General features: G+C 47.0%; 2 protein-coding genes across 7 annotated transcripts; one reads left to right on the forward strand and one right to left on the reverse strand.

The window, feature by feature from the left end:
• Nucleotides 1–1727: 1727 nt before the first annotated feature.
• On the forward strand, nt 1728–17278 carry PIP4K2B (phosphatidylinositol-5-phosphate 4-kinase, type II, beta). Of its 6 annotated transcripts, XR_663689.1 has the most exons (11): nt 1734–1953; nt 3589–3685; nt 7678–7830; nt 8608–8754; nt 9118–9156; nt 10532–10645; nt 10946–11204; nt 11599–11702; nt 12409–14136; nt 14671–14707; nt 15565–17278. XR_663689.1 is itself a non-coding variant. In XM_009325614.1 (9 exons), exons 1-9 carry the CDS (start codon nt 1889–1891, stop codon nt 12487–12489), a joined length of 1059 nt encoding a protein of 352 aa, XP_009323889.1. In that variant the 5' UTR covers nt 1734–1888; the 3' UTR covers nt 12490–17278. The 6 variants fall into 6 exon arrangements, 3 of the variants coding, with proteins under 3 accessions (XP_009323891.1, XP_009323890.1, XP_009323889.1); XR_663688.1 differs by having other exon boundaries at nt 12409–14707; XR_663687.1 differs by having other exon boundaries at nt 14671–17278.
• A 399-nt stretch (nt 17279–17677) lies between these two features.
• PSMB3 (proteasome (prosome, macropain) subunit, beta type, 3) lies at nt 17678–19895 on the reverse strand (the record flags this gene model as incomplete). Its single annotated transcript, XM_009325622.1, has 5 exons — nt 17678–17803; nt 18435–18529; nt 18801–18978; nt 19362–19469; nt 19870–19895. Coding segments are annotated over 5 exons (456 nt in total), but the record flags the coding sequence as incomplete, so codon positions are not given.

Below are 19895 nucleotides of genomic sequence, written 5' to 3' on the forward strand. Positions count from 1 at the left end.
GGGAAATCACTGCATGGGGCTCTCTGATACAGCTCCCTGCAGTAGCTGGGAGCTGGACACCAGGATCTGGGAGATCCCTTCCTCACCTGCGGTCCTCTTGCCTTTCCTCTCTTCTAGCTGTGGCTCGAGGAGCGGCTCAGTGCAGGATTGAGCCTTTAGCTTAAGCCGGGGGATATTGGCCTCCCTACTCCATTGTGATTACAAATGATGGGAGGCATATGACATTATTTATTCATTCATCTGTGCAGCATTCTCCATACATCCCAAAGCGCTTTATGGGAGTGCTTAATGCCCCTTGGTGCTGCTATAAAGTAAATTCTGGGCAGGGCTTTAAAGAGCACCATCTCTGCTCTTAACGGAGCCAGTTTACTTTCCGCCTATCTGTTGTGTGGGATGACTGCTCTCTGAAAATAGTCGTCTTTTCTCTTTGCAGTCTGACGTTTGTTAAATCCGGTCTGTTTTTTCATTGGTAATGATGGAGAAAGGATGTGAAAAATACGTACCTCATCAAAGGCTTGCTCATATAATTAGGCAGCTCACTGCACATCTCCAGAGCTGGAACCTACTTGGTCCTTGCAGAGTTGAACTGTGCCGCAGATTCCGCTGCAGAATCCCTCACGCCTCCTTTTATCTCTGCCTCCTTGGAGGAGATGTGGCAGCAGCTATTCGGACGGTATTGTGTGTCCTGTTGCACACAAGGAGTGGGGAATCCCAGAACTGGAGTCCATTTCCTTAGGCTGACGGCTTGGACCCTGTTCCCAGTCAGCAGGGAAATGCTGCGTGCTTTCCAAGTGTGCTGGAAGTCGCTTGACCTGCCTAAGGTTTTGGTGTTGGGAACAGACCCCAGGCCTGACTCCTAGCCAAACCCTGCTGTTGCCAGTGTTGTCTGCTTCCCTCCAGCATTACCTGCTTGGCACAGTAATTATGAGAATGAAGTTGTAATAAAACTGCTTCCTAAATCCAGCATGTTAATAGCAGCTCAATTAGATGGGACTCCTGTGATTCCTGTGAAGTCCATGTGAATGAATGACACTGGGGCCGTCCTCAGAAAAGGCAGCTCAGAAACTTGCTGCCTCTTGACCTGCTCTTGAACGCTGGCACATCCTTGTCAGTGCATGGGCTTGTCTGGAGCAGGGTAGCCAGATATAGTCCAGAGGTGGATTTTTTTTTTTTTTTTTTTTTTTACTATTGATGTTTTCGCTGCTGGGTGCTGTAGCATGAGCCTGTCTGTACAATAGTAGCTGAACGTTCATTCTTCTGCATCCCTGTATTCCTGTGGCTGCCGCACATGACTAAGGAGCAAAAACAATCTAGTGGAGTGACTCATCCCTTTAGAGAAGGTGGGATAAGAGCAACAAGAGACAGCGAGCGTAGAAACAGCATCCACAGGGGATGCTGTGCTGTGCTGCACCAAAGCTACCCAGAGTCTGTTCTGGCTGGCCACGTGGAAGACTTCGGTCATTCGTGACTTGTAACAGTGAGAACTAGTTAAGAAATTGGCTGATGCAACGTTTCCTAAATAAAGGCAAATGTGATTTACCTAAAACATAAAATCTGCTATTTCTTGGTCTGTAGGTTTGTCTCAATTCTAAGCTGTACCTTGGATGATTAGTGTCAGGTGAACAGATGAAAGAGCCGAGGCTGGCTGGGGAACTACTCACCACATGATTGAATGAGGCTTGTAACCACAGTGTTCTCCAAGTTGCTTCAGCACAGCAAGTTGCTCTGAAAGTCTAATGGGTTATATTGCTTCAAAACCAGCTTCTGGGGTATTTGGCATCCCCGTAAGTCCATTGACAGTAACTGCAGGGCAGTGGAACTTGGGTTTTGAGTCTCTGTTTCCTTTCTCTTTTAGATCAACGAACTCAGCAATGTTCCCGTCCCCGTCATGTTAATGCCCGATGACTTTAAAGCCTACAGTAAGATTAAAGTGGACAATCATCTATTCAACAAGTAAGTAGGTGCTTCCCAACTTGTTTGCCTCTGTAATTAGAGCTCTTTGCTGTGGGGGAAACCGGCATGTTGAAGGCCTTTTAGTTTCTTCCCTGTTGTAATGCCAAGAGGGTCTGGCATGGCTGGACACATGCCACAAGTCTGTGCCCTGCCCAGACCACTCAACAGGACGTGGTGGTGGGGCAGTCTGTCACTGAGATGCTGTCTTGTGGTTTGGTTTATATCCTTTGAGTGATGAGAAGTCTGGTAAGGCCAGGCTCAGAAGTGGCACTACTTAAAAACAAAGCTAGTTACACATAGATATTCACTGAACAGGGTAGAAGACAATTAATACTTCAGCGTTCACAAAGAGTAACTTGTCCAAAGTCCTAGGACTGGAGTTTGCTGCACATCTTGGTTATGCACAAAACCGATGCGGGACTGTCTCTTGACCCCTGCTGTGCCCTGTCTGGGTGTCCTGTCCTGACCAGCAGAACCCAAATCCCAAGACCATGGAGGAGAGGGCAGGAATTCGCTCTCCGTGACCTGCTAGCTTCCCTGTCTCTTTGGAACTGTTCACAGGAGACAGCCATGAAGCTGCATTATACCCCTGGCCCATGGGGTTTGTATGGAGTTACCCCCTTCTCCTTTTCCCAAAAGATCAATTTTTGGAAGCCCTTTTAAAGCCATGGTTGTGACTGGTGCTCAGAGCTGTGTTCTGCACTCTGTGTGTGCGCAGGTCTGCCGTGCTCCCTGATTAATGCTTCATTTTCACTAAGTTTCACAGGGATCAGCTTTTGAGAGTGGGAGTGTGATTCAAAAGTTTGTCTTCTCTGGCACCTACAATTTGCAGTATCTGCTTTTCCCTCTTCTCCTACATAGATTTTAGTTTCCCACGTATTGGTGCAAAGGATTCTCATTGAGAATGAGCTGACAAACTCTCCCACTGTGCCCAAGCAGGACCATCCTCTCTGCCTCTTCCCACTGGGCAGAATAAGAGCTCTGGTAGGGAGTAGATGCAGCATCCCTCAGCAACAGGGGATGTTGTCTGCTGTACTGTGTTCTGGTGAGGCCCCATTCCTGGCTGGCGAGGCCTGGCAGCAAAGCTCAGTCTGTAATGGTTGGGATTGGTCTGGAACATGCCAGACTGGAGCTGATTCACCCCCTCTCCTTTGCGTTCTGGGTGAGATGGTTTGTCTTGCGTTGACCTTTCTTTTGACGCACGAGTGATCTGATCTGATCTGAAATCAGAGCCCCCCCCCTTTCCTCCAGCTTTTCATCTTAAACAGTAACAGTGTGTTGCAGGGCAGCTGTGTTACTGAACGGAACAAAGCAACAAAGGAGGAGGAAAGAGAGAAATTATTCTGTCAAATCTGTGCTTGTGACAGGGGAGATTGTTCTGTAAGACAGACATCCTCATCCAAAGAGCCTGTTAGCCAAAAGCTGGATCCTGCAAGCATTTCTATGAACGGATGACTTTTGTAGGCATCCAAAGAAACAAGCTACCCTAATGAGGGTAAATACTTGCAGAATAGGGCCCTTGTAGGTAGGAGGGGGCTTGGATATCCTGGGGGTTAGCAGTGAAGTGGGAGAAGAATTGAGTTTGATTTCACAAGCTGATCATTGCACAAGAATATCTTTTCTGCTTTGCCCTAGGGAAAACTTGCCAAGTCGCTTTAAATTTAAGGAGTATTGTCCACTGGTGTTCCGAAACCTCCGAGAAAGATTTGGGATTGACGATCAAGACTACCAGGTACCGTGTCTTTTCTCCCCGCCCTCCTAACGTCTTTCACTAGGACAGAATAACCAAAGCTGGCAGAGAAACTATGATATCAACGTTCTTGTGTGGTCAGTTTTTATGGGCTTATAATCATGGTTTGAATGGTTTTACCATCACCGTAAGGGCCCCCAGCAGTAGATCTTGCTGTGCCAGGCCCTGGGCAATTGCAGAACGAAAAGATGGTCCCTGCTCCAGAGCACTTGCAGTCTAGGTATAAAATAAAAGGCAGCAGATGGTTGCAGACAGGCGGGAGCTTGAGGATAACAATGATCTAGTGCAGAACATCTGCAAGGAAAATGAGTCTGTCATGTTTTTACAGATTTGGGTGCCACTTTAACCAAGTACGTGTGCCAAGCATTGGTGCTGTTGAATTGGGTTTATCAAGGTGGCTGCTGCTTTGGGACGTGTCCCCTAAGGCCAGAGGCTCAGACTTGCCTTGGAGGGGAGACGCATTTTCTTGTATTAATACCGCTGGGCTTAAATCCAGTGAAAGGGAGATGTCGCAACTCTCGCTGCTACAGCAGGGCCACCCTTCCACACACAGCTTTTAGTCTTAACGCACAGAGGAGATGTGTAGTAGCAGGCTGCTTGGAGACCTCTTAAATGAGGGAAAAGCCAGCGCAGAAAAAGAGGGTGGCTTTGATAGCTGTGTGGCCTTTAGCAGGCTAAGTGTTAGGTAATTAAACCCAGTATCTCTGGCACTCCACTGCAGTTGATAAAGGCTGGCAATGCGCCAGCACTGACTGGTCGAGGGCTTCAACTAAAATACTCACTGGAATCCGCCAGCCCAGAGCGGCACGTTAGCGCTGGAGCGGTGGGTGAGCGGTGCAAGCTTCTTGCTCTCTCCCTTCTTTGCTTCACGTACAAGTCCAGCCATGCTCCCTGCTGCCTGTGTTGTGGGGAGAAGAGATGGGAGCAGAGCTGTTCCTGCTAATACTACCAAACTGCTTCCTTCTGGTAGTGTGTGTGCCCTTGTCTGCATACATCTGCGTATACGCCCTTCCCAAGCTTGTCAAAACTCTCCGTGATTATATCTAGATTATTGCCTGATCTCCCCCTGTTTCAAGGTTAATATAATGAAGAGATCTGTTTTCTTACTCCAGCTGCGTGGCTCATTGCACTGGTGAGACGCTACATCTACTTGATCCTGTTTCTGGTCTCATGTGGTATGGGGCAAGGAGCAGATGTGTAGCACCTGCATCCCATGCTCTGCCCCTTGTTCCCAGACCAAGGGGGGAGCATGCTGGTCCCTCTGTGAGAAGGGGTGACCTCTGAGGATACCGGGATCAGTGTTTGAGGCTTTGTGTAACTGTGTCTCAGTTGCCTCTCTCCTGGCTGCCAGGGCCCATCCTACTCTGCTGCCTGTTCTCAGGCATGCTGGGCACTCCGAGGGTGTTTGCTCAAAGTGAGACACGTTTTTCGAGCAGAACTGACAGTCATCTTTGCTTTTCTTCTGCAAGGGGCCGGCCATCCCCAGGAGGAATAGTAAATGCTGGCTGCTGCCTTGTCGCAGCTCTGGTCTGGGTGACTGCCCACCTGCTGATGGAGACAGAGCTGAGCCCAGCATTGGGAGGCAGGTGCTGTTCTCTGTGCCTGTGTGTGCTCAGTGCCTTGTAATTACCTGAGAGCCATGAGTTGCGCACACAGATCTCTTCTGCTTGTGATGGAAGATCTCTTTTATCTTCAGGACACGGCTGCTCAGTCAATGCTTTTCTTGAGCACATGCCTGTTAGATTATTAATTCTATTTCTTCCCTCCTACCGTCAAGCCTGTTCTCTAGGCAGTGATGGCGTTTTGCCAGGAGAAGCAGTACCATTGCCTCCTGGTCTGTTGACAGTAGTTCATGCCAGGCTGTGTATGGCTCTTGAGGAGGCTGCTTGGCCAGCAACACCCTGCCCCTGAGGCTGGCTGTACCAGGGAATTACTTTGTGTGCTGGCTTCCTCCATACCCTCCAACATACTTGCATGCAGTGAAGTCATTAGCTCCTAATTATTTTTTCTCCCGGTCCATCCGCTATAGTATATTTTAGAAATTTTTTTCTCAGTTTCTTTTAAGAAATGATCAGAGCCATGTGAAGTAACTTACATAGAAGCACCCACAATCTTGTTGGTTCTTAATACCTGGTTTATCATTTATGTTTTACCTGCTGCTCTGAAGGATTACTTCTGCCATCTCTGGGGTAGAGCAGTTTGGCTCTTTAAAAGTGTCCAGCTAGAACAGAAAGCAGAAGACATTCACTGAGCTAAATTCAGGTGGGTAAAATGTGATGGCTTGAGTGGGAATCGAGCCAGGATGATAAATATAACACCCGAACTGTGGAAGAGGTGGGAGTGACAGGAAGGGAACGAAGTAAACCTTAGCTATGAATTTGGTAATGTCTCTATGTGGTCACGATTTCTGCTTCCCATCTTCTGTAGAAGAAAAGCTCTGTGGTTTTGAGGTGAGGGGTGATTAAACTGTGTAGCACACTCATTTGCAAATGTCAGCAAGAAGCAAGGGGGTTTTTTTGTTTGCCTTTATTTTCCTGACGGCTTCTAAAGCCGTTGGCAGGAGTAGAGTTTCTCCCCTGCTTCATTAAAGTTTTAAAAGCTTTAAATGCTTCATTCTGAAAGGAAACCTCTCGGCTCACTTGCAGCGTGACAATGGTAAGTCCCTCTTTCGCAGCAGGCTCTGCTTGCCTGCGTGTCTGCGTCTGCAGAAGAGCAGGCTCCCTCTGCTGTCTGCTCTTCAGAGAGCTGAGGGAAGGAGAGAACAGTGTAACTAGCAGCTAAAAAAGTACATCATGAAATGCATTGTCCAGCCCTGAGATCCTGAAAGCCACATCTACCTTGAGCCAAAGACCACTACCCAGGTGTCAGTACCACTGTGTTTCAGAGCACAACTGTCCCCATATGCTTGTGCCAGTGGCAAGGAAACGCTAGTGGGTGCCTATGCTGTTGTTGACAAAATGGCTTCTGAACAGACACTGGTGACTGGGGTGGTGGAGTTGGAAGGCAGTTGCTGAGAAGTCATGGAGGAAACAAGTAGGAGGCTGGTGACCTGCTTGGGTTAGTCTGGAAGGTGTGAAGAGAGGTGGCTCTTAGCAGTGCGATGAGGCTCACAGCAAGTCCCCCTACCTGGGGAGAAGGATCAGAACAAAGAGCTCATGTTGTGGCTCCAGGAATGTGGTAGATACTTGCTCTGCAGTTTGCTTGGGATTTTCCAATTGTGCTGCAAGTATGAAAAGAAGCTGCAATGTTTCGTTGCTAAGGGTGGAGACAGGGATGTAAAGACAGATGCTGCTGGTTGTCGGAAGAACAACCAAGCTATTTATACTCGCAATCTCTTTCGTCCAATTGTAAGAATAGCAGAGGCTGAGGGTGGCTTTTGGTTTCAGGGTGACCTGTAAAGAATTCCCAAACAACGAGACTTCTGCCAGTTTAGACTGCCTTTTGGTGGAAAAGAGGGCAGGCCATTTCATTCATTTTGTTCTGTTTTTCCTTAAATCTTGGAAATATCCTGACAGTTCTTAGATTTCCAGGAGGAAATGCTAAGAAGTCGTGGTCTGTCTATACTGCCTCCTTAATAACTCATTAGTAAAAGACATTTTCAAAAACGCATGCCAGGTGTTGGAGTAAAACAGGTAAACAAATAGAAGGCCCAGATGAAAGCTCTAAACTCCGTGTCCAGACTTCTGAACAATTGGGTTAACCTCGGTAGTGCTGAACACTCAAGGATGCTTGCTTATTAATGGTCACGACTGGGAGTGTGTTTGCAGGTGTGCTCTGAAGCTTGGCGAGGACACTGTCACAGTTACGAAGGTGGAGCACAAAGTCTCTGGGATGTCTGTTGTTCCAAAGCCAGGCTGTGGAGCTGGCCCTGGTCACCCATGTGTCATCTGCTTTCCAAGACTGCTCTTCTTTATTCTCCAGGGAGGTGGCAGCTCCTGCCCCTCCTCCCCACTTTTTTGTTCTGGTTCCTTCAGAATTCGGTGACACGAAGCGCCCCAGTGAACAGTGACAGCCAGGGCCGATGTGGGGCCCGGTTCCTCACCACCTACGACAGGAGGTTTGTCATTAAGGCAGTGTCGAGCGAAGATGTAGCAGAGATGCACAACATCTTAAAGAAGTACCATCAGGTACGGTGAGTCTGGAACCCTGGGAGGGGGAGTGCATGGCAAACACGTTGGGGAGCTCCTTGTGATTTGCTGGGGAACTGGAGCTTGGATTCACAGTTTGCAGCCTGGCAGAGCTTGCAAATAGCTTTTGCAGAAGAAAACAGTGTTCCTTAGCATCTGAAAGCCAATTATGGCACAGCTGCCTGTTTCTTCACAGTGCTGAGCCCCTTCACAGCTCACCCTGTTCCTTACATCAATGAATTATGGATTGTTGGTACCTGAGATCTGTAAACATGCTCCTAATTCAATCCTTTGAATTAGACTTGCCAGAGGGACCAGGGAGGAGACAGTTACATGCAGCAGGGAAGGGGGGGCAAAGTGGGCCAGCTGGAAATGGTCTGCCCTTGTCCACGTTCTCTGCCAGTCCATCTGCTCTTTACTTTCAGATGCACTCACATAACCACAAGAAGTGAAGTTAGCCAGTGCCAACAACAGACTCGCCCCGCTGAGACTGGGTGACAGACATGCGCACCTAGCCTGTTACAGCAGGCTGGACATGCACACACAATGGGATGCTGTGTCTCAGCTCAGGGCTGGAAGATTCTTACAATGTCCTAACTCGCTTTTCTTGAGACCCTAGGAGCCATTTGCAAGCCTTCTTTCCTTTCACATCGGTGTCAGATGGCTGGAACTGGAGGCTTCGCTATCAGCTTCTTGCTGAGCTTGTGTTCTGTCGGAGATCGGTTTTGTGTGACAGTACCGTCTTTTTCTGGCCTTCCCTTCCCCGCTCTCCTGCAGTTCATAGTGGAGTGTCATGGGAACACCCTCCTGCCCCAGTTCCTTGGCATGTACCGGCTCACCGTGGACGGAGTGGAAACCTACATGGTGGTTACCAGAAACGTATTTAGTCACAGGCTGACTGTGCACCGGAAATATGACCTGAAGGTCAGTGTTTGGAGGGCAGTCATGGAGCTGAGAGCTCCTTTTCCAGGACGGTGGGAGTTGGTCTTTGTCACACCTACTTGACAAGGTCCTGGGCTTTGCTTTTTGTTTAGGGGATTAGGTTTTGGGGGTTCTAGATGGGGCTTCGCTTGAGGCTCAAATGTTGTACCATTCCCCCATCCCAAGTGGCCTACACTACACCAGGGGGATCTGTAAGTCTATCTCAGGCATGAAAAAGGGGTTGAGCACTGATTTTTAAAGATACTTTCATTATTTTTCTGCATGGAGGAATTAAATGGTGTCAATGAATTCTTCGGGAATATGACACATAGTGCAGCAATGCTCTTTTCTTTATTCTTTTATCAGGGCTCAACAGTATCCAGGGAAGCAAGCGATAAAGAGAAGGTATGGACCATTCCTGGCCAGCCTTTCCTTCCTCCTGGTGGTTGGAAGCAGATGGGATCCAACTGACTTCCCTTTTCCAAAGGGGTATTGAGCAGGGGATATTAAATGGGCCCTGAGTGATAACTTGTTTCTGTCCCACCTTTCAGGCTGTGCCCAGTAACTGCTCAGGAAGAGATGGTGCAGATCTGGTGCTGCCCTGCCCTGCTCTGTTATGTTGACACTACCAGGAGTGGGGGGAACTTCCTGGGGGACAATCCCACAAGTACCAAAACCCACATTAGTGCAATGGTGTCTTTATGGAAGGATTTCTTCATAGCGCTCCCTGTGTACCAAACTGAGTCAGGTCAGCAGTTAGCTTTTGCAACAGATGCTTTTATAAACCAGACCAGCTCCTCTCAGATTCTTGGCATATCTCAGCATGTTTGTAAGTTTGGTTTCTGGTGCCTTTAGGGGAACTTATGACTAAGAATCCTGCCCCTGCAAAACTTTGGCTGTGATGCTGCCATGAAAAGTACTGCTGAAATCACAGCAGTAACTCATGGTACTACATGTTTTGCACATGCACATGGGATTTTCAGGTTTGGGACCACAGAGAAAGTCTACTCCAGCCTGCCCTAAAATGAGATCTCTGGCATGAGCCAAGGAACTCCCATTTATACTGAATGTTCTGGCGTCAAGGCACGGCTTCATCGTGCCCAAGTGTCCCCAGCTTGCTGGCTGTTTACTGTCTGTTTTTTCTGCTTATGCAGTTTGTCTCAGACAATTCATAGTGGATCTATATAAAGCCACCACGTGCTCATATGTCATTCTAAGAACAAAATAATTTAATTCCCAGTTGCACAAAGGGGTTGTACGTTCTTCCATATCCCTGAGAAATCCTCAGGGCCTGCTGCAAGCAGATTCTTCAAAAAGCAGTGGTTTTAATTTTTTCCTCAAGTATTTAGGGAGAGAAGCATTTTTCTTCAAGCCCTCACCCCTTCCCCCCAATCTGAAGCCAACAAAATGCATTTCTTTTCTATTCTGGGAGCTGGTTGGACCATTGCTGGCTGGAGCCCACCTGTCAAGCTTTCGGCCTGCAGCACATCTTTCCAGCAGCCTTTAAAGTTGAGTGGCTCCCTGTGTCTCCCTTCAGTTTCCCCCTAGGTACAGCTCAGCACATGGATTCATTGAGAAATACTGTGCTCTGCCTGATGCCATTTTCATACTTAGTGGACAGGATGAGCCACTTCACCTTATGGACAGGCAAAAGGTCCTGGTGCAACCGCACACTCGATCAGAGCCTCTGTGCAATCACCATATTGTTAATGGATCAGTGTACCAGCCCTCCCCAAAGAAGTAGGGGTTTGGAAAATTTGACACAGGCTTTTTGTTGCAGGCCAAGGATCTACCAACGTTCAAGGACAATGACTTCTTGAATGAGGGTCAGAAGCTGCATGTTGGAGAAGAGAGTAAAAAGAACTTCCTTGAAAAGCTGAAGCGGGACGTGGAGGTAGAGTTTCCTGGGGGACAGCTTTTACTGCCTCCCATAACTGTATCCTCACTGTGGCCTCTGGCTCAAGGGGTGCAGCAGTGACTGAAAAGCAAGTCATTCCTGGATCAGTCAAGCAATTACAGTCAGGGTTATGCTGTTAGCAGTGGACATATGAGCTCATGTGTAGATTCTCTGGAGTCTAGTAAAGGTTTAGCTCTCACTACAGCCCTTTCTATTCAGGGAGATACTGGCAGGGTAGGACTGAGGATTTCAAATCCCACATGGATGCTCTCGTTCTCACTCATCTCTTTCTCCCAGTTTTTAGCTCAGCTGAAGATTATGGACTACAGCTTGCTGGTTGGGATCCACGATGTTGACCGAGCAGAGCAGGAAGAGATGGAAGTGGAGGATCGAGCAGAGGATGAGGAGTGTGAGAACGATGGTCTCGGAGGCAACCCCATTTCCTCCTATGGCACACCCCCTGACAGCCCTGGCAATCTCCTCAACTACCCTCGCTTCTTTGGGCCTGGAGAGTTCGATCCTTCTGTCGACGTCTATGCCATGAAAAGCCACGAAAGTGAGTATCATGGAATATTGCCCTGAAGAAGGTCTGGAGGGCAGAGCTGTCCTGTGGTCTGGCTGGGCTAAATGGAGTGGGAGGACTGTCCACAGGGGGAGAGAGAGAGGCCCTGCCAAGTGTCTCTCCTTTGCTGTGCAGTCCCTTGTTGTGGATGGTGTGAGTTGGAATGGGTAGAAGTGATGCTTGGAGAGTAGTGGCATGTTCAGAGAGCATGTGGGCCTCTGGTGTGCTGTTTCCAGTCATTCTTCTCTGCCCTTCTACAGCCTCCAGCTGCCTTGCTTTCTCTGCTAGTTGCATCAGAACAGATCTGCCATATATTTCTGAAGGAGGGGGGTGCAGCTGGGCTTTGCTCACAGCTCAGGGTGTGCTAGCGACTCTCTTGCCTTGCTAGGTGCCCCCAAGAAGGAAGTGTACTTCATGGCCATTATAGACATTCTTACGCCATATGATGCGAAGAAGAAAGCTGCACATGCTGCCAAAACAGTGAAACATGGGGTAAGCAGCCTGCCACCCGCAGGGAGGATGGGCTTTGGGGCTTCTGCTTTGCCTGCATGCCTGCGTGCGTATGTGTGATGTCTCCTGACACTGATTTTTCTACCAGTATGGAAATTCTCCAGTGATCCCATGCCCAAGAACAGCTCTTCCCTCACTTACTGTCTCCTCAGACTGTCTTGGAAAGGTTTTCCCTCTGGTTGGTTGGAGATGACTTGCATTTACATCCCAGTTTGGGAGGTGCTCTATTTCCCTGGTGTGGCACCAACAGCCTCACAGAGCAGGGATGGACGGGCTGCAGGGAGGCATACTACCCTGCTCCCTTCCTGGGGCCAGTCCTGTTCCCTGGCAGCAATCCTGAACTTCCCAAAAGGGCTTGAAAAAAGCCCAGGTTGGCGGGACATGGAGTTTTTCATGCTCCTTCCAAATCTCCTCTAAACCGTGAGGGAACAAATCCAATGCTTTGACTCAGTGGTCTGTCTGCAGAAGATCCAGCTGGAGCTAAAAATCAGTTTCCTTGGGGATCTCTCTAGACCTCTCTGGATGTTTTTTCCTAGAACTCGCAAGTTTTTATGGGTCTTTCCCGGCAGAGACAGGCTGGGCTGACATGATCGCTCCCTGCTGTCTTCCCTCCTCCACCCTTTGCAGTGCCGCAGGGTCTGCCCTTCGAGGAGGGTGTTGTGACTTCTCTCTCCTCTCTGCCTTGCAGGCTGGGGCAGAGATCTCCACCGTGAATCCAGAGCAGTACTCTAAACGCTTCAACGAATTTATCTCCAATATCCTGACATAGTCGTCTTCAGCCTTCAGCGAGAAATGAAGAGAAGAGGGGCTACTTCCAAACAGAGAATGCAGCCTGTGACACTAAAACAGACACTGTAGCAGCATGTGGGGTGTGCATGTGTGTGCGCGCGTGTGTGTGTGTGTGTGTGCAAGAGTGAGTGTGTGGCACTGTGTGACTTAAGAGAGAACTAATTCTAGGTGCACCCTCCAACAGTCCACTTGACCCAGGTGGAAAAGTGGATTTTTATGTTACAGAAGTGCCCAGACATAGATTTGAGGGCTTTTTAAAACAAGAAAAGTGCATTGTTTCAGCACTGCTCTTTCTAATGACATTTTCTCCTCTGATCAAGAGAATCCCATAGGGATATGATATGTGGCACTGTATAAAAGGGGTCGCTGTAGATCACGTTCAGTGGGAGTGAAGCAGTGCCTGATTCCACAAACTACTACTTTTTTTTTATTGGACTGTCTTTACCAGAAAGACATACAAGCCCTTTTATTTCCCTCTTGGTAGGAATTGGAAGGAAAATAGCTCACCATTTCAAGGACGGAAAATATTACTCTGATAAGGAGGAGTCGCTGAACTTTAGGTAAATTCAGACTGGGACACTTTATATTTTTTGGTTAATTTAAGTAACAAAAACTTTTTTTGTAACTGCACTTGATTTACAAGAAAGACGAGGGAAATGAACATCTACCAAAGATGATCGCTTAAAAAGGTGTAACTCCTAGAACGTAAAAAAAACCACAAACCAGTGTGAGAAGTAGTAGAGGCATTGAACAACCTCAGATAATAATGTGCTCGGACCCATTGTGCTTTAAATTGGCCAGCTATGAAGATTTCATAAAAGGAAAAAAAAAAGGCATTTTGTACCTGTAGATACGGGATAGTATTTGACTATCTGGAACGTTTCCCTGTCGCACCTCAGTCAGGAATTGCCGTGTCTCTTAGATTACAGCTTCACATCGCAGTTCTGCCAGTGTTAATCTAGCTAATGTTCAGTCTTCCTTACTTGCCCGATCTGCAACAGGTACTTGAATTTGTTTCCTGACAGAGGTTCTTTGGTTAGTTGGTTTATTTTTTAAATGGCAATGTGACTTGCACACGAAGGAATTGGACTCGCTACCAGTGGGGAGTGCTGGGAGCTGTGACTGTGGAGCAAGTTCCACTGCTCAAGAGGACTCGGGACTTGAGCTGTGATTGTTTTTACTCTTCTCTGCTCCATACCCCTCTCTAGAGCGACAGTCAAGGAGTGGAAATGTTTGAACACTTGCGCCAGATTTTTCCCCCCCCCCTAAGGAATTGGAACTGATTTGCGTGACTGAATAACGTCCTGTTTTGTCTCCAGAATGCTTGTAATATTTTTCACAGCCAAGCTTGTCAGACTTGCTTTGGGTTTTGTTAGCTCTGCTGCACAACAGTTACAGATCTTTTGGTTCTTTTTTTAATTTTCTTCTTTTTAAGCAGGATTTAGCGTTTTGAACAAACCTCTTGCAGTTGAAACATGTCGCTTATCTGCCTTGAAACTGTTTTCACATATGCCTTTGTTTCGGGAATAAGCTGTTTCGAATGTCTGTCCTGTGCTGTAACGCGTGCTACAGTTTGCTGTGTGGAATTTGGTCCTTTTGAGAGATAACTGGTGCTCATCACATCCTGGTAATTTCCCTAGACTAACGCTAGCTCTGGTCTGGATTCTGAGTGTGGGCTTGGGTTTTTTTATGTTCATACCCACATTCATGACGTGAATCCCCCAGGTCTCGACTTTGAAGGGGACAAAAGGGGGCTAAAGTTTCAGCCCATGAGAGTGCACTGTAAATAGAGTCTTTAAGAAATCGCAAATTACTATTAGGGGTCATAATGGGATATGAATCTTTTTATTCATTCATGGGTCATTCCCTTTGACATGGGACAAATTTCTTCTGCCACTGTAGTCCAGTCCCTATTCTGTGCGATGTGGGGGCTAACACACCGTTGTCTGGGAGGCTGGAGAGTCTCATGTCTTAAGGTGTGTAGCTGGAAAAGCCACAAAACAAATGCAGCTATGAGAATACTTTAAAAAAGGGAGGACTTAGAGGGCATCATCAGCTTAGTTTTGTGGGCATTATATTGGTTGCTTTTCTCTTAAACAATAAGCACTTAAGTTTACTATCAATTAGAAATTAAATACCAATCACTTTTTATTCTTGACAGTTTTAAAAATCTGCATTGAATCTGCAACTTTGGCCTGGTAAGTCTGCCGTTCTCCTTTTGGGAAGCTAGCTTGTACCTTTTAAACTGTTGATCTTTAAATCGTGTATTAAAAAAAAAAAGAGAAAAAGGGGGCAGGAAGAGAGAAGGAAATTAGTGAACTGCAGACATCCTGCAATGAGACACTACAAAACAAACAACCCAAAGAAAGTAGAAGAATGAAGCTTGCATAACTAGGAGCAACAGTCTCATTCACTGAATTTCATAAACGGGAACGAAATTAAAATGCAGTTAGTTCCTGCAGCAATCTTTACAGAAGTCATGATACTAAGGGCTTAAGAGCAGTTAGTTAACTGTATTTTCTTATTCCACTCCAAAGAAACTCCTGCTAGAATTAAATTGGCTGTCTCTGGCTCAAGTGATATGAAAAGCCCCATAAACTCTATTCACTTTAGCACTTCCCCAATTCTGGCACCTCTGTCAAGTTGCCATACTGTGTGTACTAAAGTAATTAAATGCAATTTTCTCACTTAATGATGTATTACCCAGGTATGTAACTTTGTTTAACATAAGCATTTTGTATATTGTTTACATTTTGAGAGGTAGCATTACGTTAAAAATGCTAATTTTTGTTTCTAGACAGTATTTTTATTACCAGAATAAGAAGTGAAGCTGCAAATATTTGATTTGTTTTTAAAAGGGACTTTTTCTTTTGTTTTTGTTGTTTTGGTTTGGTTTTTTTAAATCTTGTTTTAGGTCACTTTTTTTAACTCAAGTATTTAAAAGGAAAACCCAGCCCTTTCCATTCTGGTTTTACAACTGCTTGTGCTAGTTTATCGTCTGTTTCTGGTGTGAATTTAGTTCTAGTTTGCTGAATGTAGATATTTCTGTCTGTAGCATGTACCCTGCGGAACACTTTACACTGAAGTGCATTTGACTGAAAACCACCCTCGGCTGAAAGAGTTGCAGTAGGTAGGCAGATCACTCGGATCCTGGTCAGAGTGCAGGATTTCTCAAGAAATTGCAGTGCAATTCTTTGGTCAACCGGAGTTTCAAAAAGAAGAAGAATTTAGTGTGCAGTGTCTCTCTCCAGTGCCCGAAGGCAGGGTGAGTTTGTGTGAGAAGCGAGCTGCAGGATCTGTGTTCCTGTGGGTACCGAGGGTCTCTCTTTCTGAACACGGGCCTAATCTGTCAAAATTTAAGAACGAAAAACTGCTTTGAACCTAGAATTTACATCTTCCCCATTGAGATAGCTCCTACAGCGTAAATAAGAGTGGGAGAGGGAAGGCAGAGTGTGGAGTCACAGTTTGGGTGCTGTTCTGCTCCAATAGTGCAATAAAAAACACTCGAGAACCTGTTGGGTCACCCTTTAATAGGAACCACATGTTCCGGAGGTGCCAGGCAGCACCCGCCCTTTGGTGTCAGTGCTAGGAAGAGGGCCCGGTGTTTGCTATATGTTAAGAAGAATGTCAGCAGGAGTTCACTTCTCACAGCAAGGAGGGGCGGTGGGATCCTTCCCTCTGGTCTTGTACACACCTCTGGTTGACCTGGTTTTAACTATGAAAGTCGTGATCGTGAAATTCGTCACAGGGAGAACTTCTGGGGTAGTAGGCGACTCCAGATTCCCTGCATAAACGAGGCTGCACTCCCACTGATAATTGGATTATCAGCAGCAGCAAGAACACTAAAACACTTGATTCTTTCCTTTTCTGGGAGGAAACTCCTGCTTTCCCCTCCGGAGCGCTGCCACAGCTACCGTCAGTGGGGACGGCAGCTGGGGACTCGCCTCTTAGCCCAAGACAGGCACAAAGCGAGGTTGTATTGTAGTTACGGGCCGTGTTTGGTAGGGGTTGTGTCTTAGCCTCCACGGACGGATGCCTCCCAGTCCTGTGACTACTATGCAGTCTTTATAGGTGCCTCCCTTTGAGCTGCACCGAGGTCAAAGCGTTTCACCTCGAGGTGGTACAAACCTTGCAGAAGTCAGTGTGTGCGCCCTAAACTTGGTTTGCAACACTGCGTAACCGATCTGAGACGGATCGTCCTTGCAGTCGCTCCAAAACCGAAACGGCTATCCTCTCCCCGTCTGTGTCTTAATGCCCCACTTCAGGTTTGCCTGTCAACTCCCCCTACTTCTGCAGAGCCATTCTCCGGTATCCGTATTAGCCACTACTGATTTTCCTTGCTCTTTGAAACGAATTCTTGTGTAATAGCGATGGCAAAGCTCGGGGAACCAGCTGCTGGTCATCCGTCATTTTTAGTGGTTTCAGTTTTTACCACTCAGAAGTTGCGCAGGTCTTTCGTTTAGCTGCGCAATGCTAAATGCAGCTGGACTGAGTTGTGCCAAGTGAGCGTATTACACACAGGTCACAAGGGTGGGCAGGGCTAATCAGTGCAACTGAAAAAATGTGAATAAATTAAGTTTAATCTAAAACTAAAAAAAAAAAAAAGCATTCTAGGGTTTTTCACTGCTGTTTTTTAAATAGGAATTTTAAGTCCTCTGTGCTTGTCTGTTTGCTAGGAGCAGTTTGAGACACTGTTACTGTTTTGAAATGCATGCATGTTACAAGATGAGTCTCCAACCAGAGAAAAATAAAATTAAAACTTTGTGTACATCTGTTCCTTACTGCTGTCCTCTTTAAAGTGCTCTAATCATCAACTGTTATTCCATGAGGTATGTGGCCTTTTTAAGTCCTAGATTAACCACAACTGGAAAAGACTTGTTGTATGTGCCTGCAAAACGGGGTTTTTAAGTAAGAACTGATTTTACCGAGTCCTGGATATCAGAACAAATTAAGATTTGACAGAAGTTAATACTGGCATAGTGTCTGAAGGAGATGCTGCTGACTCCCTAGGGTGCAGCTGAAGCTCAGTCACTCACACATACGGGTGTACTGAGGGAGATTAGTATAGGTGGCTCAGAGAGAGAAAGGTAAGCTCTGCTACCAAGCTCCTTCTGATAGCTTTAGAGATGAGAACTTAATCCTAGTGTTCAGACTCAAGAAAAGGAAAGTTCACTACAATAGAGAATTTTATTTAAAAAAGTTCCAAGCAGACTGGGATGGGAAGCACATGAGCAGATGTGCTGGGCTAGTCCATGCGAGCTTTCAGGGTCCTGGTGGTGATCTTGTCTTCTTCACTAGAGGGGGAAAGAGAGAAGACAATTAGTAAATCCGCGTTTGTCCCTTCATTAGGAAGTTGCAGCGCGCATAGGTAGTTTTCTTTGCTAGTGCAGGCAGGAGCATCTGAACTTGAAGGCGGCCGTCCCGGCTGAGTAAACCCCATCCTCCCGCCGCTTCACCCCACGGGAGCTCCAGTAGGTTCAGGAAGCGGCAGTGCCTGGGATACTGCACGGAAACAGCACCACGAGCAAAGTAAGCCGCTTCAGAAGTCAGTCTGACTGCAGAGTCTGGAAGTTAATGTCGCACCTGGCTGTGGCAAAAAGCATCCTCTTGGCCAGTGCTTACCCCTATGGGAGGAGTCACACTCCTAAATGCCGATGGGAATGCAGCTAGGGAATCCCTATGGAGCAAGAGTCTTAACTCTAGGATTAATTTTCTGTGGCTCCTGCAGTTCTAGCAACCCGCCACGAACTGCACCAGAGAGCAGCCATGAGAAATAAAACACTTAAAATGGACAAAACATTACTAAGGATACTGCTGGAAGGGAGCAGGATTAGGGATATCCTGGAAGCCGATGCCTTAACTGACTTTAACACACAGCTTGTTAAATTCTACCTCTGTTCTGTAGGGGAAGAGAGCAGCACTTACATTATGTGTACTACCACGCCCATTCCAGATATGGCATCTCTGTCCACTGCATTCAACATGGCCTGCGAGATCGTTTCGAAGAGGTGATCGGGTTCCTGAGGAAGAGAAGCTATTTTAGTTGGTGTAAAAATTGAATGTTGAGTCATCGGATTTTGTTCAAAACCCAAAGTATCATCCAAGATGCTGCAAGATCTTTCCTGCAAGCTACAGCCTCTTTGTTCTCCTGAGCTCCTTCAGGAAGTACCTGAAGCTTTTCTTGTCTCTGAAGGACAGAGCTTTCCATCCAACCCGCGTATCTCAGGTTCTCCAGTTAACAGCAGGAGGCCGAATCCAAGGATCGGAGCTGAGCCCAGCCACCTCACTCACCATGTCAGGCTCCCAGAGGGACTCGCACATGCCGTACATCTGCTCGGAGCAGGTGCCGCTGACCACAAAGTCATTGGTTATCATCGGGCAGCCGATCAGGTCTAGAGAGCAGATGAAAGGTTCGTGTGTTATGGGGTCCAGCCCGGCAATGACTGGTTCTGTGTAGTAAGGTCCAAACCTGTGAAGAACAACATGGCGTAGAGTAGTCCAACCACCTCGACGCAGTTCCACATCCCACGTAAATATCCATACAAGGAAAACATCCCACGGATGCTTTTGGTGGAGGACCTTTCAGGTCAACCTAGAAGCACCCCGCAATGGTTTCAGCGTGGCAAACAGGACAAACTTGTACTGCTACAGGACTATTTTAACAATACTCGATGTTCTTTTGCAAGGAGGTTGAAGATAACATTGTCACTAGATTAAAGTCTCCTTTTGCCATACCGCAAGTAGTCTTTACAGGAGCCCTCCTCAGCCTCCCACCTCTCTAGAATCAGATCAACTCCAACAACCACAGCCTTCACTGACAGGTAAACAGCGACTCTGTTGTTTGACAGTTACCGTCTCTCGTAGAGCAGATTGGAAACCATGCTCATAAAAGTCTGAGGTTTGATCTGCCTGCCTTCCTTCAGCTCGTAAAGATTCAGCCTGAACTTCAGTCTCTGGGCACTGCAAGAGATGAGAATCAGCATTAAATAATCCGCATTAAAGCAGAAGCAGGTTCCTTTTTCTTTCGTCTTCACCCAGGCCCGAACTGTTCTACTGCACACTGACAGATACCAGCTCCTGACGCGTGCCTGCGGCAGGTAGGTACTCCGGATGCAGCTCCTTTTATACCTGAAGTTATTAAGTCTTAGTAGTGATGTGATCTTAAATCACGTGCCGTTTTATTTTAAAAAGGGAGAAGGGAGACCAAGAAAAGGAATGCTGGCACCCAGCTATTATACCCTCCCCCACAAATAAACAAAGACATTTATGCTCAGCGTAAGCTGCCACTTAGTTTTTACGGTAAATATGCCTCTTACAGGCTCAGTACGGGAGCACACGGGCGGGCGGCAGTCTCACTTACACAGTCTGCACGTCCGTGGCCAGTCC

The sequence above is a fragment of the Pygoscelis adeliae genome, unplaced genomic scaffold (genome assembly GCF_000699105.1).
Source record: "Pygoscelis adeliae isolate BGI_AS28 unplaced genomic scaffold, ASM69910v1 Scaffold706, whole genome shotgun sequence".
NCBI classification, from domain to species: domain Eukaryota; kingdom Metazoa; phylum Chordata; class Aves; order Sphenisciformes; family Spheniscidae; genus Pygoscelis; species Pygoscelis adeliae.